The sequence below is a fragment of the Vulpes vulpes genome, chromosome 9, assembly GCF_048418805.1.
Source record: "Vulpes vulpes isolate BD-2025 chromosome 9, VulVul3, whole genome shotgun sequence".
In the NCBI taxonomy this organism is placed as follows: Eukaryota; Metazoa; Chordata; class Mammalia; order Carnivora; family Canidae; genus Vulpes; species Vulpes vulpes.
In genome coordinates this window covers 54318414-54343018 of record NC_132788.1, presented here as the reverse complement: position 1 = coordinate 54343018, position 24605 = coordinate 54318414, and the positions used below count along the sequence as shown (strand labels likewise).

General features: G+C 51.6%; 1 protein-coding gene across 1 annotated transcript in view; it reads right to left on the bottom strand.

Annotated features, from left to right (window-relative positions):
* Positions 1-1048: 1048 nt before the first annotated feature.
* CHCHD6 (coiled-coil-helix-coiled-coil-helix domain containing 6) overlaps positions 1049-24605 on the bottom strand; it is a 260178-nt gene continuing 236621 nt past the window's right edge. The window contains exons 7-8 of the mRNA XM_025991606.2: positions 3929-4064; positions 1049-1260 (exon numbers count right to left, since the gene is read on the bottom strand). Coding sequence (XP_025847391.2) covers positions 1255-1260; positions 3929-4064 — 142 coding nt within the window. The 3' untranslated portion in view covers positions 1049-1254. The remainder of the gene's footprint in view (positions 1261-3928; positions 4065-24605) is intronic.

Here is a 24605-nt window from a genome sequence, read left to right as displayed (position 1 = left end):
GCCAAGCCTCAACCCCGACTTGAGCTTTGTGTAAGAGAATTCGGAGATGAGTGGAGAGGCCTGGGCTGCAAAGCCTGAGTCAAGATCCAGACATTCAGCTCCAGATGGCTAGGGGCTCTCCAAAGGAACTTTCATAGGAAATCCAAGGTCATTAGCAGAGCAGTTAGTGGATCGGAAGCCCCACCTCACACTCCGCCTGCTGTCTCCCTCACAAAGCACTGAGCCAGGCTGGGTGCAGCTCTGGTGTGGTCAAGGCGCCTCAGTTGGGTATCTGTCAAAGGTCAAGGACTGGTGGGCTGGTGTGTGGACACCACCTGAGCAGAGCCTGTCACAAAGCATTGTCTTCTGCCCTTCTCAATTCCTGCATCCCTCATTTCAGTCCCCGGAATCACCAGCACTCAAGCCAGGAATCCAGAAGTCATCCTCCATCCTCCCCTACACCACTCAAGTGCTAATCTCAGCTCCTATGCCTCACCTTGGTCTGTCCCCTGACCTGGCCCACCAGCCTCCCATTTATCATGCCCTTGAATACCTGCAGGGCTCTCCCTGGTACTTAGTCTTGCTCCACATGAACCTACCCTCCCTGAGAGCCGTGGCAGTGTCCCTCAGAGGGACCCCCGATGCTGTGGCCTGGCATCCCCACTACCCCACTCAGTCCTTACCCTGCTCTCTGTAAAGCCCAGCTGTGCATGCTCTGTGTCCCCTGAGCCCTGCATGTAGGGTCCCACTCACCCAGCCTCTGGCTTGCCCAGAAAGTCCTCCATTTGGCTTCTCACTGGAGCTCAGATAGAGCCTGTCGGGAAGCTGGCCGGTTCTCTCTGTTCCATCCCTAGAAAGAACTGCATTCCCCTCCTTTCATCTCATACCTGCTCTGGGCTGGCCTTTTGCCATTGCAGTATAAGTGTGGGTTTCCACATCTGTCTCCCCTGCTAGGCTGGGTGTTCCCCACGTGGAGCAGCCTGTTTCATTCAGCCTGCATCGCCATGGTCCAGCCCAGGTACTTACAGGGAGGAGGCAGCAGGGGCTGTATGCCAGTCAAGAGAATGACTGAAAACAAAGACATCTGCTTTATTTGTTTTTGGACAGTAGCACATATTCTATTTCTTGAACACATGGCAGCCCCAAGCACAGAGGCATCCATAGGCACCCAGGAGAAAGTAGTTGTGGCCTAGAGGGCCGCAGACTGTGGTCCCATAACTGGTTCCTTCTTCAGGGCTCCAAGTCACTGCCAGGGCCAGGGTTAAGGGCCGTTCCTCACCCCTACAAAGGAGAACAGGTCAGGGTTCAGTCACAGCCCGCTCTGTCAGGAACCCTGTGCCCATCCCCTCCTCCAGGAGGAGCCCCAGCTCTTGGGATGCCCCAGGAGTGGGAGTGTTTAATGGAAAGGGTGCCCTGTAGCCGGTCCCTGAGACCTGGGACTGAGGCTCTTCATTGCCATGCCCAGTGCCCACTCAACATGTGCCTAGAGCAGCCCACTAACATGGATCCCGCATTCATCTGCCTCTCCACCCCACTGTTCCAGACAGGCAGGCCTCAGCCCAATGCTGCTTTGCCCCACCAAGGTCTCCCCTGTTTTCTTACTTAACCACCCAGAGTTTTCTAAGTAAAACCAGTCAGAAAGCATGTTCTGGTATGTGAGAGCCCACACACGACAATCAGGCTATTTGTTGCTAGAAACTGCCTCCAAGGTGCAGTGTCCATGTGCCTGTGCTTGGAAGGCCCCACACAGGTGCCGGCAGGAGCTCGCGGGAGGTGCCTCCCGCCCCGCCTCTGACCAGGTGGGCCTGCACCTCTGCTTTTCTGCCAGAGAGGAGGCCTTCTGCCACCTGGCACTTCTAGAAGCAAATCACCATCAGAGGTGCTCCAGGCCCCACTCTGGCTCCAACAGAAGCCTTCCGAGGCAGAGGCTGGCAGAGGGCAGCAGCACTTGTTGCATCTCAGCCACAGGGTACAACGTGTGCGTTTGGGCTCTGAGGCCCTGCAGGAGTTGGTGAACACGGTTCTTCCGCGGGAACGCTGCAGACGCAGCACAGTGGGAGCAGGGCTGGCCTCTGCTGCTGCCAGTTGCTCAGTCTCCAATTTAGGCTTTAATAACGCCAGGGGGGTGGGGGCCAGGGAGGAGGGAGCCAGGCCTGGCAGTGCCCCAGGGCCTCTCAGGCATGCTAGAGCTACAAAGAACACACTGGAGTTAAATGCAATCTGTCTTCCTTCGTAATCACATTTTTGCCTCAGTGCAATGAAGATATATTGGCGAGATGTGTTTGTTAAAGATATAGTCTGCTGGGGGTGGGGCTGAAAACCCTGGCTGTGGGACCTGAAGGAAGAGAAGGGGAGGGTGGCCAGGGCTCTGCAGGGTGCAAGAGGGTTCTGTGGGGGAATCAAAGGGGCCACGGCAGGACCCCAGGTCTCTCCCTCCGTACAAAGTTAGGTGCATGGTGTGCAAACACAGGCAATGGTCCGCTGATCCTGCAGGGCAAGGGTTCTCCTGCAAGCCTGCACAAACACCTTGGTAGACGTAAAGGGGTGCAGAAAGGCCATCTGTTCCCCCCTGGGGGAACTGTGCAGAGCAACTGGCCCAGCTCTGGTCCGTGCTCAGGGACTGTTGGCAGTACCTTTCCTGCTTAATGTGAGCTTTCCATGCTCCACAGCGGGGAGGAAACATGATCTCTGACCCAGGCTTCGTGCCCCACCTGGTGCCCTGCAGAGCTGCTGGGCTCTGAGCTGTCCCACAGCCCACTGAGGGCAGGGGCGGTGCTGCCCGGCCTTGAAGCCCAGACGGCACACTGCACCTGTGCTGTGCATGAGATGTGGCCAGTGCTGCAGCAGCTTCACCTCACAGGGCCCATGCTGACAGAAAAGTGAGGAGGGTTCTGCTGAGGCCAGGCTATCGAGGAGGAGACTGCCAGAGCTAGCCAGGGGGCACCTGACCTCTGACCTCGGCCTTTCCACCACCACCACCTCTAGCAGCTTGCTTCCTACTCAGGCTAAAGGGGTTTTTCCATAGGAAGAAGGCCACATCCTACAGCCCTCTGAACCAACATGCCAGCCCTCTGGTGGGGTCCAAGCCAAGTGCCCTAAGTGAATGATGAGGAGGGGCCAGGTCTGGCCTGGAGCAGTGGACTGCTGAGCTTGGGAAGGGGGTAGAATTCTCTAGAAGAGGAACAGGAACTGGGGGAAGGGGGAGGGCAGGACTGGGAGCTGGCTGGGAGGGTGAGGGAAGGAGGGCAAGACCTTGGGACCAAGTTTTAGGAGAGGCCCACTGCCAACCTCAGACATCTAGGACATCCCACTGCTGCCCTGCAGGAGCACTGGGGAGTGTGTGAGACGTGGGACCGCTCACCAGAGGCTGGGCACCAGCATGCCTGTCCAGACCAGCACAGAGGGGGTGGGCTGAGAGGTACCCTGCGCTCCCTCACGCAGGCAGGCAGGCCACACCCACTCTTCCATCTCCTTGAACCCAGAGGCTCTTCTCCTTCTAGGGCTGTCCCTGCCCTACCTGCACCATGGGCCCTCCTCTGAGCTCCCACCCCCAACTCCTCAAAGGTGACAAGTGGGTGGCACATGGCCTGTCCTTTGAATGTGGGGCCCAGGGCTACTTTCAGAGCTGCTCCCACACCTAGAGCTTACTCAGAGCTGCTCCTGGACCCAGCCTAATGTGGCCCAGTGCCCGAGGCCTTTTCTCCTAACCCAGATATCTGAGAGCGGTCATGGGATCGGTCATGGGATCGGTCATGGGATCAGCAAGCAGAACTCTCAACCAGGAAGTGACAGAGGAAATTGAAGGCCTGAGTCTGTGACTGCAAAAGGCAGCAGCCTTGAGGTTAGCATGTCTGATTTAGCACACAAAGACAGGAAGAGGGAGTCCAGCACTCACACCCTGCCCCCAGGCACCCAGCAGCCCAGGCAGGAGGGCAGGGTGAGGTCTTACCTTGTGGGCAGCACTCACGCAGTGCTGGTAAGCCTTGACCAGGTCCGAGCACAGGAGCACTTCTTGGAGGTGGTCGCGATAGCAGTGGAGGATCTGTGCCTGCAGCCCTGAACACACGGGCTCTATCCTACGGGGCCTGCAGGGACAGAGAGCAGCCAGGCCTGGGATTCGCTCCCAGTAGGTAGAGGCATCAGCTCATTCACTCAACACCACATGCTAGGCATCTGCAGCCATCAGCATCCAGTTATCCCCCAGAGAGAACCAGGGGACACAGGGGGTCAAATGCTGTCACACAGCAGCAGACGCCAAAGGGACTGGTATCCACACTGGCTCTAGCCCTAAGGGTAGAGGGGCTGAGGTGGCCAGCTGGAAGCCTACTGTGCCCTCACCTGCTGCCTCATAGGACTCTTCCGGCCTAAAGGGTACACCCGACTGTGACCACGTGACCATACAGAATGCATCTTCTCACGTGAAGTTGTTAATCTGATTTCAAAACCTAATATGTGCACAGTGAGGAAAATTGCAAAAGTACAGAAAAGTCTAAAAAAATATGTAACATTTTTAGAACCTTACTTCTTAGAGATAACCTCTGCAGTATTTGGGGGATGCTTTACTCTTTTTCTTTGTTTATTGAAGCAGGTTCAGAACCTATAAAAAAATGAGTATGTTTTCTTTTCTAAAATATGAAACTAGGGCAGCCCAGGTGGCTCAGCAGTTGAGCGTCTGCCTCTGGCCCAGGGCATGATCCCAGGGTCCTGGGATGGAGTCCCACGTTGGGATCCCTGCAGGGAGCCTGCTTCTCCCTCTGCCTGTGTCTCTGCCTCTCTCTGTCTCTCATGAATAAATAAATAAAATCTCTTAAAAAATAAAATAAAATATGAAACATAAACCAAGTAAAATATGCTAAAGTGGGTCACCACCATCCATGGGCTACTCCAACTAGTTTGTCTTCCCTTGCCTCTCCCTTTCTTCTTGCTCTCCCGCACATATGCACACGCTCCCGCCACACGCCAGGCATCGCCCTACTCATGGACTCCTAGCAGCCCTGTGCAGTATGTGCTATGATTTTCCATCCCTTGCTGCAAATCAAGAAACTGAGATACAGAGGATAAAGTAACCGACCCAACATCACATGCTGCGAAGTGGGAAGGAGGAAGATATATTTGTTTACATAGGTTTGGTCTCACTGTTTCCATAGATTGGTTTTCAGGCCAGGTCCATGAGGGAACCTTCGCTGCCATCGATGGAATCACAATACCTGATGTGGCCTTTCAGAATACACACTACCCATGGTCAGGGCACTCGGTGGGAGCTGTAAAAATGCAGAAAGCCACTCCTGAATGTTCACAGCAGCGAGACCATCACTATGATGCTTGACACAGCTCTGCCTCCGTCACACACAGCAGGGAGACTTTCAGGTTCATAATTCTCCCAGCCGAGTGCCTCTATATTTTAGAAATCCAGCCATGCAGTAGGTGCTGGAATGCAGCAGCACCATTATTATTTTAAAATAACTCAAACAAATGGAGTTCATCAGTTAAGAATGGCAAGCAATGGAATGCTCAGTGGCTTAGCAGATAAGATACCCAGTATTTACTGGTCTCTTTTTACTGGCCTGGAGGTGGCACTTCTGCCATTGCTGAACCACTGATGCCACACCAGGCCTGGGTCCCTCTTCCTTCCCCTGTGCCATCCCTGTGTGTTGGCTACCATCATCCTCAGGCCTGCTTGTCTCACGCACGTAAAGTGAACAGGAGAAGGAGCCCTCCCATTCTTGGGAAGGAGGTTAGCAGGTTAGCTCTGGAGGCCACGCTGGCCTGGCTCTACTCCAACAATGTGTGATTCCATTAGGTTTTGAGGATGAGGCCATGGAGCTGATGCTGGTCCTCTACTACCATGTTATTCTAGACCTTGAGATCATAGTCTTGGTTCAGGTCTACATGGCATGAATGAGGTCTTAGAGATTTCATACTTAGGATATGTGGAGTTATGTTTCAGCACTAGCCTCCAATCTCCACACAGGGGAGACAGATAGGCTCCTAGAATTCACTCCATTCCTCTCTGGACCCTGGGACCCCCTTTACTGGGTTCCATCTGCCAATGCCCATAGCTGGGGTCACAGGGGTACCCACCTGACTCCCCCCAATGCTTGTAGGATGTCTCTCCATTCTTATTTAAAAACTCTGACATGGTGGCATCTAATTGTGGGCCTTTCAAAATGGATTTTCAGCCTTTTGCTGAGCATTTCATCCTGGGCAAATTCTCTCTACAACTATGCTAAATGCTTAGCTTCCAATTGTTCTAATCTTCTCCCTTAGGACACCAGGAACACACAGATTTTTGCTTTCTGCCCTCCATCTCATCTATCTTCCCCTCTTTGTTTTACTCTCTGGTTCTCTGTTCTGCGGAGGAATAGCTTTTCCCTTCCCTTCCCTTCTTGGTTCCAGACCTGCCCTTGGCAGGCTAAAGCCCATGAGGCCACCTCTTTTTGTGGCTCTTTCCTGGTCCTCTGTTGCTGTAGCTCCTGAGGGCATAGCCTTTGTCGCACCCCCTTTTGTATCTCCTGAGGTGGCACCCCCTCCTCCCAGCATGTGACCCATGAGTGCCATTCCCGGCTGCAGCCCAGCAGCTGGTAGTTGCTCTGCAGGCATCCACGGTTGGGGGAAGCACCAAGCTCTGTGGAGGCAGAGCTGTAGCTGTAAGTCTGTACAAAGCCTACAGGTCTATAGGGAAACAAGACAGGTGGTGTCAGAGGGGCCTGGGCCAGGTGGAATGGCTGAGTTGTCCTGGACCTCAGTTCGGACCCCACAAGGCCTTGCCTTCCCCAGATCTGCCACAGGGACCCTGGCTTTCACTCTGCAGGCCCTAAGAAGGTAGAGTAGGTGTTTTCTTCTTGTCCCTTTTCATCTGTCCCCACGACCTTTGGTTTCACATCCCTGGATGAAGGTCCCCGTGCATTTGAGGGTAAACATCACAGAACCCCCAATGAGCTTTAAGTTCGGGAGAAACTGGGCCATGGCAAAATCCATCCCATCCACACCAGTATCACCTCTGGGACTCCAGAAGCTTCTCTCCTCTGGGATTCATCAGGAACAATATGAGGAGACAGAATGGCAGGCAAATGTCAACTGGAAGAAATTTCACCCGTTTGCCTACTAAATGGCTCTGAATGGGATAGGAGGATAGGGAGAGTACAACTCTCCAAATAAAAGGCTTTCTCTGAAGCAAGGCAGGGCAGGGCCTAGGGTCCGGTCATTCATGAAATCAGGTGCATTCTATCCAAGCACAGCTCCACCCTGCCCCAGTCCACAGCAACCCTGTTTACACTGCATACAATTCAGTGTAACATTGAGAAACATTCAGTCTCATGAACAGCTGCTTTTCGAATGCACAAAAAAATGTATCCACAGCGTGCTATAAACTTTCCAGGGGTTGAGATGAGCCCTGCTCCCTTATCTGAGGGATGTTCACTGCCACATGTTTAGACCTTATGATCCACATGGCTTTGAGGGTATCAACATCACCCAGGTCAGAAGGCTGAAAGCACACTACTGAGGAAGGTAGCTCACCTCTCTGACCCTTACTTTCCTCATCTGCAAATGGGAACAACATCTGCTCTGGGCTGATGAAGGCCAGACAGGCATGTGCACGACAGTGTGTAGTAAAGTACTGCTCTCACCAACAACCTGGCTGCCAGTGGTCAGGCTGGGGTAAGAGGAGGACTAAAGAAGGGATGCTGTGTAGCACTGGGTGCTATGTAGCACTGAATGGAGAGTGAAGATGAGGTGGCTTTGGCAGCTGAGACCCCAGGTGTCGGCTCCAAGGGTGGGGGGCACCTTGTCTGAACATGTCCCTCTTCTAAGCTCTAGTATTTTCCAGACCCTGTTCAGATGTCTCTTAGGCCTTGCGGGTGCCTCCTTCCTCAGGAATCTTACTCTACTGATCACAGTGTTATCTTTTCCTAGCATCCAGCAGACCCCTGAGCATGGCGCCCTATGGACCAGTGGGGAAAACACAGGGCTCACCCCAAACCTTAGGCAAGGCTCTGGCTTTGTCATTCCCACTGTGTGATCAGGGGTCAGATGGGGAGGAGTGCCCCACTGTGCAGAGCTGCCCAAGACTTGGCACAGGGGTTAGTTCTCAATACCAGCAAGACTTCTGGTGAGGTGGTGTCACAAACACTGAGGAAATGGGCTGAATGCTCCTTCCTCTGCACAAAGGGCTTCCACACCTCCCCTGAGGGCTGGTGTGATGGCTGCAGGTGAGACACACCATAAGCAGACAGCAGAGACCACCCGGTCCCTCAGATAACAGGCCCCATGGGACTGACCAGGGACAAAGCACAGATACTGGGGGTAAAGGCCTCAGAAAGGCCAACAATGTACCAATGACTTCTGTACATTCAGCATTGTGCAGCCCCCCCATACCCCCACCCCCCATGCTGCCCATGAACCAGAGTTCTACCTCCTTGGTGATAATAACAGGTTCCCATAAAAGCAGTGATAAAGAACATTAGAAAAAGGCAAAGTATTACCCAGGAATGAAAACACACCCTTCCTTCCCATCCAGTGATACCATAGTCAGGCCAACGAGGCCAGCAGTGAAGAGATGCCCTTCCTCAGATGCTCCCTTCTGCTGCTCAGCTCCCTGTCTGAAAACCGGGAGTTGCTCTCACCACCAGGCACCACACATTGGGAACCCTTCCACCTCTGGGTTGCCCACTCCCCTCCCCTCCCTCTCTGGGCACACAGGCCCCTTAGACCTTTACCTTTGCTGTGCAACCCCTCAGCTAGCTCACCTATCACTCCCACCAAACCCTGAACTGCTCCTCCTCCCACTGCCAATCCCCAAGGTCTGTTCCACAGTTTTACCCTATGGATCTCTAGATTTCAGAATCCAAAAGGCCCCTGGAGCCCTTACCCAAGCATCCCATATTGTCCCAACTCCCCATTTTCCTCAATGGAATTCACCATCTAGTACCAAGGAACCCATTCCCCCTCTCTAGTTTCCTGCCTTGATGAGTGGCAGGCATGGTTATCCCTCCAGCCACCCAACTCCGTCAAAAAACTAAAGTTGTTCTAGATGTTTCCTCCGCCTTCATTCTAGATATCTCCTCCTGCCTTCATTCTTAATGTTTCCCTTTTGACTCTAACTAAACCAGCCCCACCTTTGTGCATTCAAACTGGAAATTGAAGATGTCCATTCCACATCCCAAACAGCTCAGAAACTCATTCTCCCATTCCTGGTAACCTAATTTACCCTCCTCTGGGCATACCTAGATGGCACTCACTGCTCTCCCTGCCAACCATCCTTGGCTGAGGTGAGGTCTTTTATCCCCCTCAGATGCTCCATTGGGCCCCTGGCTCCTGTTTGTAGAAGTGCTACCTGCCCCTCTCCTGCCTCCCCTGCCCCTCCTGTTGCTCCAAATCCGAGTGATTCTCATGGCAAACTCTCCTAGGCCTTCTCATTGGCCATAATGATCCTTCGAGAGGGTCCTCTGCTCTCCCTGAGCTCCCATGGCCTCTCCTTTGCCTCACCAGCTTCCCTCCCCCATGCCACTCCCTCTCATCTCAGGGCCTTCTTCCCCCTGTCTCTACCACAATCCATCAGTGCCTTGTGGGCACAGAGCACATCTCTACCTTGGCATCCCCAACTTCAAACACCTTTCTGCAGGGGTCTCTATCTGTAGGGCTCTCTGTCAGCAATGCCTTCTCACCCCCAGCACCTGAGTGGTCTCCCCTACCGGCCTTTCTCCCTTATGCCTTCACCATTCTACTTTGTCCACCAATACTCTCATTTTCCCAAAAAGTTGAAAAACATCTCAAATCCAAATCACCTGTGCCTCTCCCTGCCCTATCAACCTATTCTCCTTTCCAAGAAGCATTGCCCAGGGCTCCCAGTCCTAGTGCTCACCCTTGGTCCCCAGGTCAGCCTCATCAGGCTCGTCTTGTTTGGGGCGATCACCACAGCCCTGTTTTGGTCAACAGCACCATCTATGCCCAGAGGCTGGGAGGCCCCAATCTGACTCTGCTCCACTAGCCCCTCTCTCTCTGCTCGCTGAGAGCTCCAGCTGTGCCCCCTCTTCTCCCCACAGCACTCGGGCTCACAGTCCACACTCCATGCCGGAGTTCTGGGGCTGTGGGCACACTGACGGCTGAGCAGCCCAGATGGACCAAGCAGGCCTGGTTCTCGTTCTAGCACCCTCTTCCTCCTGCTTTCTTACCTTGGGCGACAGCATAAACACTGGCCGGACTGGCTAGATGCCCATTCATCCCTGACTTCCCCATAACTCACTTCCACCTCCCCACCACACTGAAGCTGCCCCAGGCTTTGTCTCCCAGAAGGCCCTCATCCATTCCCTAGTACGCTCATGATTACAACAGCTGCTTAAACTCCTCCTTACCTCTGGCCTATCCTCCTTACTGCAATTGGTGATTTTTCTAGAACATAAAGTAGGCCATATTTCTAAAAATCCACACCAGTTTAAAAACCCATTTCTTGGGTGATTAGAGCTCACTGGAACCTGCGAAGCATTACCTCATTTAGTCACCAGAGAACTTTACATAAGGTGGGAATGAAACTTTTCCTTAGTTTATCTTAAATGGAGAAACTGGTTCAAAGAGACGTAGCAGTTTGCTCACACTAACATCTGACAAGCAGGACCAGCAATCAGGTCTGAACTTGACTCTAGGCCTGCTGTCCCACTACATGCCCATGGCCTTTGAGTGGCCTCCACATACCCTAGTACTGCCATCTGTCATCCTTGTCTAGCCATGCAGTTGATATCACTACGCACTAGCCTGAATGCCCTAAAAGGGCAGGCTGTGTCTCTAGCACCTCACAGGCTGAGTGAGGGTATTAGTCTCAGGCCTAGGTGGCCCACTGGCCTCTTGGCTTTGGTCTCATTTCCCCCAAGACACAGGTGAACCATGGGGAAGTACCTGGAACATGGCCTGCAGACCCAGGTGCTCCTGTCTGTGTTCCTTCTCTGGTCTTGCTCCCACAATCCGCGGGGTGAAGCTTTAGTAGCCTTCACTCGCTGTAGGAACCTCCCTGATACATTCTAATTGCACACACACCCCTGGATTCTTACACATCTACCTGCCTGTCTCCACACAGGCCTTGGAGAGCCCAGGGTGGGCTCAGAGCTGTGCTAGGAAAGCTGGTGACTGGCTATACCCTGAAGGGAGGGCCTACCAGGAGCATCAGGAGGGGAGGGAACTCAGCTTTATGAAGCAGCAAGTGTGCCATGCATTCATCTACTATTATACCCTGTTCACAGAGCAAGGCTACCAGACGAAGTGGATGCATCCACTGGAGCTTCCAGCAGCTCCATGTCATTCTACATGGCTGGCCAGGGAGGCAGGGTTTGGTCCACAGCACTGAGCCTGGGCTAGCACAGCCCCACAGCCTCATGGGCCTGGTGAAAGGTCCAGGGCTGAAATCTGCAGAGAGAAAAGGAACTGGGCCTCCAACAGCCATGGTCATGGCCCAGATGGAAACAGACCCTCATGTCATCTGAACTTCTCCATTCACAACTAGGGACTTTTTAGCTTCCTATACATGAGCTTTGGCTGAGGTGAGCTAGAGTAGGGTATCTATCACTTATAGCTGAGAATGTTGTCTAGAGAAGACAATGTGGTGAGACTGGAGTCAAGGGCTCCCAAGATCAATCTGTGCAGGTCAGTGGATTGGAGAGTCTCCTGCCAAAATTCACATCCTTCTCAGTGCCTCAGAATGCAAGCTTAATGGACAACAGGGTTGTTGCAGATATAGTTAGGATGAGGTCATTCTGAGTGAGAGAGGACCCCTAACCCAGTATGACCGGTGTCCCTGTAAGTAGAGACACAAGACACACAGGGAGATGAAGGCCATGTGATGAAGTGAAAGGCCCAGGGCTGGAACTGTGCCCCAGAGTGACACCAAGGCTTGCCGGCAACACCAGAAGCCAGGAGGAGGGCACAAAAGCTGGTCCTGTTTAAAGGCTCCCAAGTTTGGTGCTTTGTCATAGTGGCTCCAGGAAATGCTTGCAGTCAGTCCTGCAGGAAAGGGGTCTGACCCTGTCTCCAGAGGCAGAGCTGGGAGTGCTGAATGGTGGTGGTGGTGGCGGTGGGGGGTGAGGGATTAGTGGGAGGCAGGTGAATCACTGGTTACCATCTAACCAGCAGCAACATGGGCTGTGGGCCGTGGGCCCCTCTGCAGCAGAGGGCTCCCTGGCCACAGCAGCCACGTTTCAGTGAGTATCTACCAAGTGACCGGTGCTGTCTGTGGTCTACACAGTATCTCACTTTTGCCATCCCTGTGAGGTCACCCCTAGTTAGAGAAGCACTGGGTAGTTCTGACTTGCTTTACCTAATTGACAAGTGGGGGAGCTCTCATTCATGACCAGGTCTGCCGAGCTCCTCCCCATGCTCCTGGGCTAAGGAGCAGGCTAAGGAGCACTGTCTGCAATGACAAAGGGTATACTTCTATTCCGGTGACATGTACAGTACAGGTGGAAAATGTGGCCTCATCTGAGATTACATCTAGGCAGGCCTGTGGTCGCGGTCCTTCTGAAACCAATACCTGCTGGGGCCTACTGAGCACCAGGTCCTAAGCATAGCCACAACTAATCATTCTATGACATGGAGCCAGGATAAGAGCCTGGTGTGTTTGGCTCCACAGGCCTGCTCTCCATGCTGTGTCCATTTTAGTTCTACTTTGCCTTTGGAAAGTTCCAAAAAATCCACCCCCCCCCCAACAAAGAAAACAACTAAGGGTACATATAGCAACAGAAGACACTAGCCCCAAACTACCAGGTTGGCAGGGCTCTGGGATGGAGCTAGAAGTTGGCGACTCAAAGCAGGGAGCGGGGGAGGGCTGGCAAGAGGGAGGGTTACGAAGCTTGAAGCTCGTACCCACAGGAAGAAAAGGGAGAGAGGGAGATGAGGAATGCTGGTGACACAGAACCGAGCCAACTGGAAATGGGGGTGGGGATCAAGGAAAGGAGACAAACAGCCCCACCAGGGAAGCCGGTGCTGGGTGGGGCAGGGGCATCGTCTCCTGTCCTGGGTGCTTGTGCCAGTGGGTGGCTGAGTCACCTCCATGCAGAGCTGACAGGGGGCGGGGGGCTGTCTCATGAACAGACCCAGTTGGCTCTTCTGCATGAGCACACGCGGCGTCCTCACATGCGCAGTCCCAAAACTCCGTGTGCTCTTATTTAATAAATGAAATCTCATCAACTTATCCTTCTTCCATTATCACTGCTGACATCAATCTGATAATATTGGCCTGGTGTGGAATTGGGCTATTATATGTCCTCCTGATATTTAATTTCAGAGAAACAACAGCAGGGGGTGAATATATGGAGCAGGCTTTTTATTACAGGCAGCAGTAAGGAGATTCCAAGTGAATTAGACATTCATCTTCGTCAGGTCCAATCTAGCTGCTCAGGAGTGGTTTTTGTTTTAACCATGGTTGGGGCTGAGGTGCTGACAAGACCAGCTGGTTACCAAGGACTTGGTTAACTGGCTGCTATCGACGATGTGCCATTCAGCCCGGGGAAGTGGAGCCCAAAGATCCGGCCATCGATCAACCTGCCACGTGGGATCACTATCAGCAGCTCGCTGCTGGCCTCTGACTGCCCCCATCCCTCAGGCAGGAGGCAGCTATTCCGAGAGCCAGGGCCTGTCAGGATTGCCCTTCTGCCGAGAGCCAAGGGAGCATGCTGCTCCCACGGGGAAGGGAAACACAAATTGGCCCCTGGCTGCCACTTAGTGAAGGAGAGGCTGCCTGTGACAGGATCCTTCCTAGGATGGTCACTTTACCTGCAAGTGCAGGCACACACAGTGGGGAAAGGGAAAGGGCCACTCCCTGCTTTGCTCCTCTATTGAAAGAACAATAGAGGATGCGCCTTTCCCCCAAGGACCCCCTCCTGGGCCACTGGACATGTGGGATGGACACGGGCCGGTGCCTTCTGCGTGTCTGCAATTAGAGAGGATCCGGCAGGGCCGCAGTGTCTGAGGAAGGCCACACAGAGACCACTTGTGGTTGAAGAGCTTTCTGGTGCTGTTTCTGCCCCGAGAGACCCACAACACTGTCCCTCAGTGGCCGTGGCCCTGGTGTGGGGGGTCTGCACAGTCAGGACACAGTGCACAGTCGGCAGTGATCCCGACTGCTGGAGGCTTTCAGGACACACCTCCTGCCAGCAGGACGCCCACCAGAGGGGGAGCCAGCTTCAGGTAGTGCGTGGAGGACCTTCAGGACCCCCAAGCCTAGACAGCCCGCCCTTCCCCAGCCTTTGCTCTCTGAGCCCTTGCCACCTCTCACCCAGGCAGCTTCAGTCGTGTCCTGGCTGCCTGACCTCCCTCCCTCCGGTCTGCCTCTCCATCTCCAGCCTACCTCCCTGCCCGTAGTCTCTGGAGGCCCAGGAATTCCCACGAAAGGAAGGCCAACCTTGTGGGCCTGCCCTTCCAGCTCTGTGCTCAGCCCTGCCATACATACCCATGATCGAGGCTCTCAGAACCTGCCCAGGCTAACCTCATGGCATGACTTCATTGGGAACTAAGATCATTCTCACATGAGCCACCAGCATTCACTGGCCACCCGCCTCTACTGCCCCACTTCTCCCTCCTCTCACAAAGCCTTCAGCCCTGTTGACTGTCCCCAGTAAACAAAGGGCACTTCCTTCCATCAAGGATGTGGGCCTACAATAACTAGATCCTCAAGGGACAAAGACTTGGCCCTGCCCCCAGAGACCCCCACTTGCCTATGTCTATAAGGCCCAGAGGCAGGGTCAGCCCCTCCCTGTGACACCTAAGCCACCTGTGCCCTCTTAACGGTGCAGCCTTGAGAGAAGGTCAGCCTCCTGCTGCTTGAAGACCCTGGGACAGGCCCTTTCTAGGGAGCAATGAGTCATGTGAAGACCCCCCCCCCCCCCATTTCTGGTTGCTTCCAGTTCTACAATAGCACTTGCCCCTTAGGAGATGAGAATACCACAGCTAGTGGAGGGGACACATTCCCACCAAAGAACTGCAAGGGGTTAAGTGAGGTACATGCCAGGAAGGGACAATGTGCCATGGGGAGATAGAGTGCTAACTGGCAAGTCAGCTGGACAGCCGGCAGAGTCTGTCATGTTGTACCTGCACAGGGCGTGCTGCAGAGAAAGGGATCCAGAGCACAGACTTAGTATGCATGGCCTGCCCACCCATCCCTGGCAGTCTGTCTCCAAGGCATTGAGGGACACAGTGGGGAGAGGGTGTAGCACCTGGGAAGGTATATGGTGCTGTTCTTCACAAGCCAGGACTGAGGTGGGAGATGCTGCTATGGAGACAGGTTCCCTGAGCTCACAGGAGGAGTCCAGGCAATGTCCTTGACCACACAGCCCAGGGGAGCCAGCCAGTGAAAGAAGAAGTAGGAATCTCTGGTGGTGGCCGACCAGCCAAGGTGTCCCTGGGGCTGAGACACTGGACTATCTGGTCAAGTCTTAGTTGGTTGGCGTAAGTAAGAAGTATGATGAGAGATTTGACCAGAGTTAGCCTGAGAGCACACAGACAAGTCACAGCCCTGCCCAATTCCCAGATCTGAGCCCCTTCCAGAAGAGTTGCAGGCTACAGTGTACTGACCAGGGGAACCATGTGGGATTTGGAAGACCAGAGAAAAGTTGAAGCCTCTGCAGTGGTGGGTGTGGTGGGGTAGGAGACCTGCAGCAGCTCCTGGCCAGCTCCTTACAAACACCTACTTGGCTCATGGAGGAGGCAACAGCCAGATGGAGCCTCTCAGAGATTCCAGAGAATTCTAACAGCTTCCCCACAGCTCTTGCTTGACTTCCAAGTCTGTCCTCTGACCTCCAGCAGCAGTCCAACCTCTTGCTCTCTCCCAAAGGTGGTGTTAGCCTCTGGATCCCATATGGAGCCCTTTATACCCAGAACACACATACCTGCTTGCTTTCCCAAGTGGATGCTGAAGGATGTGAATCTCTTTTTCTTGGGCCCCTTCCTACGCTGTCCCTTTGTCCACCAGCCCACCGGCCCCTCTCAGGTGCCCACCACCTGGCTTCACTCCAGGCCCCCAACTTATCTTTGTCATAGATGTTGCTGTCACAAGTTTGCTTGTCTGTCTGTCCACCCATCATCCACTCATGTGTGCATCAGCATGAGCACTGTTTCTGTGAGGCATGCACCACGAGGGGCAGCGTGGGGGCTCCCTGCTTTCACACAGCCCGTGAAAGAAACACCTGGACTGTACACATAGAGCTATAAACTGACAGGGAATACAAATGTCACTAACAGGATGCAGCCCTGGGGTTACCCCTGTTGGATGAGGGGGACCAGAGGAAAGAGAGGCTGCCTAGAGGAGGCAAATGAGGCTCCCACTTGGGTCTGCAAGGTGGAGGGTGGCATTCTGCTTTCCCTGGCTCCCAGATCTTTTAGGAGCCTGTTCTCACTTCTCTGTGTCCTCTGTCCTAGGTCTGACTCCCTACCACCTGTCCCCAGACTATGCTGGCTTCCAAGCATCTCCCTAGTCCCTCTGTTCCACCTTCCCCTCTGTTCAGTATGACTCACAAGCAATCACGCCAGTCTCCAGCTTGGCTCCTATTGATAGAACCCAGAGCCTGTCCTATGGTACTCAAAGCCCTTCACGATCTGCCCTACTTCCCTGTGGGGACTCTTGCCACCCTCTGGCCATTGCCTCTGTTCTAACATGGGAGACCTGCTGCTGTCTCCTGAACACACTGGTTCTCTTGGGCCTCTGGGTCTGAGCACACATGACTTGGCTCTGTCAACATCAGGCCCCTGGTCATCAGGCTGCCTGGCAGATCCATCCGCCTGCATGGCCCAGGCCCATCCCTATCTGCTGCAAAGCCCATGGCCTGTCAGGAAGACCAAGGTTCTTTTGTGTTGGGATGGCAGTGCCATAAATACTGGTTGGGGGCCTACTGTACGTCCATGCCACCTGCAGGCTGCCCACATGATCCACAGTATGTAGAGTTGTCACGGGCCATGCTTCTGTTTCTTCTCTGGCCTGTAAACTCCTCTCAGTGCTCACTGAATCCTGGTCCTTGCCAGTGCTACGCATAACAGGTGCTAAATAGTCAGACGTAAGAGAATGCACTGCAGGCCATGTCTCCCCTGTACCTTGGCTCTCACCCTTCCTTCTCCGGAATACCCTCTACTCTCATCCCTCAAGCCACTACACAAGCCCCACTTCTGCAGGGACCTAGTTGAGGCATCTCCCCGTCAGCCCCCAGCAGACCCATAGTACACTTCCTACTAACACATGGGTGCTTGTGTCAATGAGGTCCTATGCGAACATGCTACCCACCTCCTTCCTCTCCTGTCCCTCTGCCTGAAATAAAGCATTCCCAATCCAGTGTGACCTCTGCTTCAGGGCCCTGCTCACTTTACAAGGATGTTGGCATTGACCATGATCTGTGAGAGAGATGAGCAGCTGTGGTTAGACCTATGCAGAGCTGTCTCCCTATGGGAGTGGGAGTACCTTCAGGCAGGAATCACAGCTTACTACCTGTGTTTGCAAAGGTCCTCACCTAATACTGAGTGGGAAGCAGATATTCCATAAATCAGTTGAGGTAGCTAGGGTACCAATAATGAAGTCTCTGGGGCTCCATCTTACAGGTTCTCAGGGCAGAGACCATATCGTCCTGACCTGTTAGATGTCTGCATCGTCCGGCCTGGTACCAACGTAGCCCAGCAGGCAGGCCTTGGGCCACCTACTCTGAACCTCTTTAAAGAGATGAGCCTGTCCTGGGCCATGCTGCATCACTTTCCAGCTAGCCCCTCATCTTGCTGCTCAGGCACACATTTCCCGTTGCCAGCCTGGGCCACAGCACCCTGCCCACCTGTCCTCTGTGACTCCTTCTTACCCCCCACAACCTGAGGGGAAGCCTTCCAAGGGCCTGGCCATCACTGCTCCTTGAAGCCGGAGTTCCTGCCATATCCCCTAGCCCTGTGAGTGGGATCTGCATCTTTGTAGCAGCCAGGTGCTTAGCACTGACTGGGGGCTGGATGGACCACACAGTTCCCCCTGTCTGTCCAGAGCTTGGCCATGGCTGCCTTCCATGGCCACCAGTAGAATCAGAGTGGCCATGTGGGCTGTGTAACACCCCCACCCAAGCACCAAGAATACCAGCACTTCTCCCTTCAGCCTGTTGCCTGAGTGCAGGAAAGGATTTGCAGTGTTGTATGCTCTGGTGAGAGGGCTCTGGCTGCACAAGTGACACAGAGACAGGCAGGTGAGGACTGACCCCGGACCCAGTCAGGTGAATCTCAGACAGAAACACCTTCTGGTGATGTAAGCAAGGCTGGGTGGGTCAGCGCTCTGGCCACACCTGCTCCTGCCCCTGAGGGTCTGGCCAATCCCTTCCCCACTGTGCTTCCCTGCATCCCTTCTGCAGTGAAAACCTAACTGAATTATTGAGCTCATATCACACTGCCCAACATGCATCTGGGCTACTTACTGTCACCAGCCACCTTTACCCCAGACACCTGGCCTGTGACTTAGGAACACCCTCCAGGCCTCCTGCTGACCTCCTGTGTTCAGGCCATGCAGGCCACATTCTCCCTCAGGCCGCCACTGGAAGTGCCTCCCACCTGGGGGCCTCCTCCCTCCTACTGCCCTCCTCCAGCAGAACAGCCCACAAGTAGGCTATGTGGGAAAAGGTAAATGGTAACTCTGAACCTTACTGCCTTCACTCACTCATACACAGTTCTTTTCATTGCTATCTTTTAAACTGTAGAAATGTTTCATCAGCTGAAATCTTCCACATAATCTCAATGAATACACAGATTAATATAGGGGCATTTGGCAGTGCTCCCTCCGAGTCCTTCCCCTCCATGGGTTTCCCCAAGCACATTCAGAAACTAAATCGCACAGATAATCACAGGTCTCTCCTTTGGCCAACTGTGAGTATTCTGAGGAGCTTCCAGACACCAGGCCTGATTCACTATGAGGGGGACAAGAAGGATGGTGGCCCTACCTGGCAGTGATAGCAGAGGGAGCAAAGGGGCTCTCCAAGGATGTCACCTTTCTCTGCACCTCAAATGTCACCATGGACAAGAAGGGGGATATTGGCAGTGTGTTCTTCATGCACCCAGAGAAATCAGTAGTCTTTTTCTCTAAAGAAACATCTTAGCTTTGAACCAGAGCTGATTTGCCTTGGTGGGATCAGAGCTGGCCCAGGGTTGCTGGAATCCAGCAAGACCTCGGACACCACCTGATCCAAGGCAAGGAAGCCAAAACCAGCAAGTGGAAGGACACAGGTACATCCCGCAGCCATGTAGTGGTAGGAGGAGGGCTATGCCTCTATGTCCTAACTCCCTTCACCCAGAGGTTGCTGAAGGACCGGGCCGTTTTTCAAATAACAAAGGATGGGGGCATCGCCTCTGCCAGTCTTCCTCTGCCCTCTCAGCAGAAGTTGGAGGAAGGGGGTGAAGAGGGGCCACTGGGCAGTAGTGGCGGCGGTGTGCCACTGGGGCACTGAGTGGGGATGCAGGAGTGGCGGGTAGAAAGGCCGTCAGAATGGTAGGGAGGTTGGTAAGACTGAGCACAAAGCTCAGTGATCAAGCATGTTGGTACGTATGTATAGGATAATAGAAGCCTGGCCTCTTGCTGAGAAAGAACTTCTAAACATGGAGAGGCTACCAACAACCCTAGGTATTTGAATGGGAAGTATTAATATGAACTTTATATATACAGACAGGTAAGTAAATCATACAGATGCAGGCATATGCATACTCACATACATACAAGCACCTACATAGGCTTGTGTCTAATACAGGTGTTCCTAGTTCTATCCACTGAGAGCACCCAGAAGCACAGACACTGCAGTATCAATGAGCAAACTCAGCACCCAGATCCTGGTTTCTAAATACCATTCTCCAGGAAAAGCAACGAGGCTCCTGGGAGAAGTAGCTGATTTCAGGGCTGGGACTGGGAAAGAACAAGACAGTCTGGGTCATCTTGTGCTAGAAAAATCAAGAAATGCTCAGAGAATGAAGAGATATGTTAAAATGACAAGAATCTGTTTGAAGGGCCAAATCTAAGATGTTTTGAACATCAAATTAATAAGAATATACATTAAAACCTAATGAGTAATTGTGAATCCTTGACTCTTGACAAACATGAACAAGTGGGTATCTAACTAAGTGGGAGAGAAGGGAAAACTTCCTTTAATAGAGTGTCAATTCATAAATGTAGGAGAAACAATGGAAATAATCATTTGGCAACCATTATTGTGGTGGCTGATTCTGGTGTGAGTTGTCCTTGGCAACTAAAGTTGATGGGTGGAGTTCTTATGGAGATAGGGATATTAGCATACAACGGGGCATCTTCCCACAAAATACTAGCCAAATATAAATGGAAAGGATAGCCTTTGCAAGAGAGGCACCAGGTCAATATGACATAGTGGTAAGTCAACATCACTAGCGGTAGGAAGAAAGGCACCTTGAAGGGGCACAGCACTATTTTGAGGTCTTCTTGCCAAGAAAGCACAGTTTGAATCTGGGTCACGAGGAAGCACTGGGTGGACCCAGGTCGGAGTCACCCTACAGAACAAAAGGCCCCTGGGCAGCCCCAGTGGTGCAGCAGTTTAGCGCTGCCTGAGGCCCGGGGTGTGATCCTAGAGACCTGGGATCGAGTCCCACATCGGGCTTCCTGCATGGAGCCTGCTTCTCCCTCTGCCTGTGTCTCTGCCTCTCTCTCTCTCATTCTGAATAAATAAATAAATAAATCTTGAAAAAAAAAAAAAAAAAAGCCTGTACTCTTTAAGACTGTCAAGGTCCTGACTGACAGGGAAAGACTAAGGAACTGTTCCACACTGAAGGATACCATGACACATGATAAGTAGGCACAGCACCAACTCCTGGGCAGGATCCTGGACTAGAAAGAAAAAGGTATAGTAGGGCAGCAGGTGAAATGTGCATGTGGTCTAGGGTTAGTCAATGTGGTGTCCTGTGGTGGCCATGGAAGACGTGTCCTTGGGAGGCACCCAATGGACTAGAGTCCTCAGGGCCAGCAGGTCACCATGTCAGAAGAAGATAATATCATTATCTAGAGAGAAAAGTGAGGATGCAAACCTTAACATGTAAACAGTTGGGGAAACTGGGTTAAGGAGATACAGGAATTCTCTGCATTGTTCTTACAACCTTTCTACAGGTCTACAATCATTTTAAAATAAAACCACAAAAAGGATGGTGATTTGAGAGGACTGAATGCATTTGAAAGGATGCAGGCAATCCCCACAAAGAGCCCACTAGACTTTCTATTTTTTCCTAGTTGGGAATGGGATAGGGGAAGTTTGGCAAAGTGTTTCTAAATTTATCTGAAAAAACAAATTGGAAAAAGATCATCAAGGAAGAAGAACTTGTTCTGCTGGATATTTATTATTTTATTATTTTAAATCACACCCAGGGCGTGATACTGGGAACCTGGGATCGAGTCCCACTTCGAGCTCCCTGCATGGAGCCTGCTTCTCCCTCTGCTTGTGTCTCTGCCTCTCTCTCTCTGTATCTCTCATTAATAAATAAATAAATAAAATCTTTAAAAGAATAAAAAAGAAAATAAAAAGGAATAATAACGAGAAAATGGGCAAAGGTCATAAGGGAGTAATCCATAACAGGAATACAAATGGCCAGTAACATATAAAAGGGTTTAACCTCACTAATACCTGAAGACAGGAGGAGCTTTAAAAGGGAGAGTATTGTGTGGTTTTGGTTTCGAGATTGGCAAAGATGTTTTTTAGAAACATTGTTAAAATTCTGTGCTTGCAAAGTCTCAGGAAAGGTACACTTTCCTCTAGCATCACTAAAGTGAAAATTGGTACAACACCTCCATTGTTCTGAATGCCAGCTGGTACAATGTACACACACACACACACACACACACACACACACACGTGCTTGACCCAGTAATTCTGTCTAAAAGGATTTAAACAAGTACACACGGAGAGAAAAGGCTGTGTGCCATAGTATTCATTGCATTGGGAAAAAAAACTGGAAAATGCCCAAGAATCCATCAAAAAGGGATTGGTGATTTAAGTTCTGATATGACATATAGACGAATGATATGATAATTAAAAATGAAGATTTAAATCTATACTGAGTGACAGAGAAGTTCATGGCATGTGGATGAGGGGAAATGGAAGATACTAGAGTAGTGTGTTTCTCAAGAGCTCATGATCCCATTTATATGCAAGACACAATGTGTCTATGTTCTTGTAAGTACAAAATGATGTCACCAAAGCATAAGCATGGAGTTTGTATTTCTTAAACTTTCTCTATATTTTGCTACATTGTTTGATTTTTTTTTTTTTACAACATTCAGGTATCACTTTTCTAATCAGAAAACATGACTATTTTTCACTTTGAAAAACTGAAGATATATATTCACTTGAATATTTTTATCGCTGACTATTTGAAGATGCTACAGTAAAAAGCTTATCAAACAGTGCATACAAAACCTACAAGTAAGTACTAAGCACAGGTCCTGTTCATCTCTTACAGGATTATGTATTTGTACACATATGCACATCCACAAATTAAGAGGATGAAGATGGATGGACATGAAATGCAGAGTAAAGGAATACTTTCACACAGTACGAATTAAATACTTATTGAATTAGAAGGAGTGAACAAAGGTTGTACTTATTCTCTGTAATTCTTTTTTTTTTTTTATTCTCTGTAATTCTAAAGTAGAAGTCCCAAATCAATTTCCTCAGAAACAGAGTCAATGGAATGTGTATATTCTGCTGCATTTGTTAAAAGATCAGTCATGTTATTTTAGCTTCCCATCTTGTTCTATCACTGCCCAGGTATGTGAGAGATAAAATTCACACTTTCTACACCGTCACAAGTCACGGCTGTCACAAGCCAGTGGCTGCATGGCAAGAAGCCATCTCAAGGCATTTTCCTCCCCTTCTCCTGGCGTATGTTCATCTTCCCGCCCCCCTCCCACGCACACACATGCACTTGCAGACCAAGAGATGAGCTGGATGCACACATGCACACACAGACTGAGAGATGGGCTGGAACAACAGGCTGAAATGAGCATGAAATCGGGTAGAGATGAATGTAATTTCCTGCACTCGGGTTCAAAAATTATCAGCTGAACAACGATAGGAGGGGAGAGCTGTAGTTTAACAGACTTAATATACTACCTCTAGAGTTCTTCCTAAAACGCACATCTGATCACGTCGTTTCAAAGCTCAGGCACTTCTGATGGCTTCCCAAGGCATCAAAATAAAGCCCAAGCTGCTGGCACTCAAAATTCCACTGTTTGGCCCCAGCTGTGTTCCCCAGCCACACCTCCCTCTGAGTGGTTGATTCTGGAGGGCTGGTTGAAGCTGGTGTGGGCTGCAATCTGACTCTCCTGCTCATCAGCTCTATCACCTTGGGCAAGCCCATTCACTTCAAGGACTCTCAATTTTATTGTCTATAGAATAGGGATAATAAATGAGATAATACATTCAGAGTGCCTCCCAGTTTGTCTGGACCACAGGAAGCGTCTGATAAATACAAGTGCCCTCCCACCTGTCATCCTCTTCTGTGCACAGAAATATTTCCAGGGGCACGAAAGAACAAGAGGAACAAAAGGAAAAACAAGACAATAGGCATTGCAGGGAGAACAGGGACAATCACAACAGCTTTTCGAGGATTCAAGCAGGGAGGCAGCAAGTGCCTCGCCCCTAGTGGCATGCATGCAGAGCTTTCTGGGACAACCCGAGTGGGGAGTGGCAGGAGCTAGCATGTAGGCAGTCCTAGGACAAGAGGACCCTGAGGGCCTGCAGACAAACCAGCAGGGCTGACCTCTCCTTTCATGCCCTGCTGTGGTTACCTAGTGGCATGGCTCCCAGGCAGAATAATTCTCCTGACTAAGCACTGGGGTGTCTTAGGTATGAGGATTTTATATGAGAGGCATTTCATTTAAAAACCTTATTGGCATGGGTCTTTCAATGTGGCTGATGGCACAAAAAAAAACTGCAACTTGGAAGTCTGAGCTGGATGTTAGATTCTAACAGAGTAGACAGCAGTAATAAATAAGATGAACTACCATTGATTGAATCCTCATTATGTGCCAGGCCCTCTGTCTACTACTTTATATATAAGCTCTCATGTGATCTACATGCCAGCTCACTGGTTGTTCTCTTATCCCCATTTTACAGCTGGGGAAACACATGGGGAGACAGACTAACTTGTGTAGTGTCAGTGCTGGCATACAGATGGTGTGGGATGGGGATGGTGGGGGCTTTGCTGTCAGGCGGGTGCCTGTACTCCCTTCCCTACAGTGCTGGCCATGAGGAGGGTCATTTTGCTAATCGGCTTCCTTGCCCCCAGGCCAACAGTCACAAGCCCATGGCCCCTTGCCAATCTTCCTTGATGGAAAGGGATTCTGTTGCAGCCTGCACTTTTACAAATCGGGAAAGCGAGGGTACACTGACCCAGATAGGAAGAGCTGTTTCTCTGGGTTCCTGGGGTCATAACTTGTTGTTGGCTGTCTGAGCAGCAAGATAATCTGCAGCCTGCCCTCTCTGTATAGCCTGGAATGAGGAATCCCTCATTTTCTCAGTCACGTGGCTCTGAGAGAGACAGCTTTAGGATTCTAAACTTAAGTAAGGATGCTCAGCTGGGCCCAGGCACCAGGGGTTATTGGAATTCTAGCTACCCCAGCAAGAGACTGAAAGAGC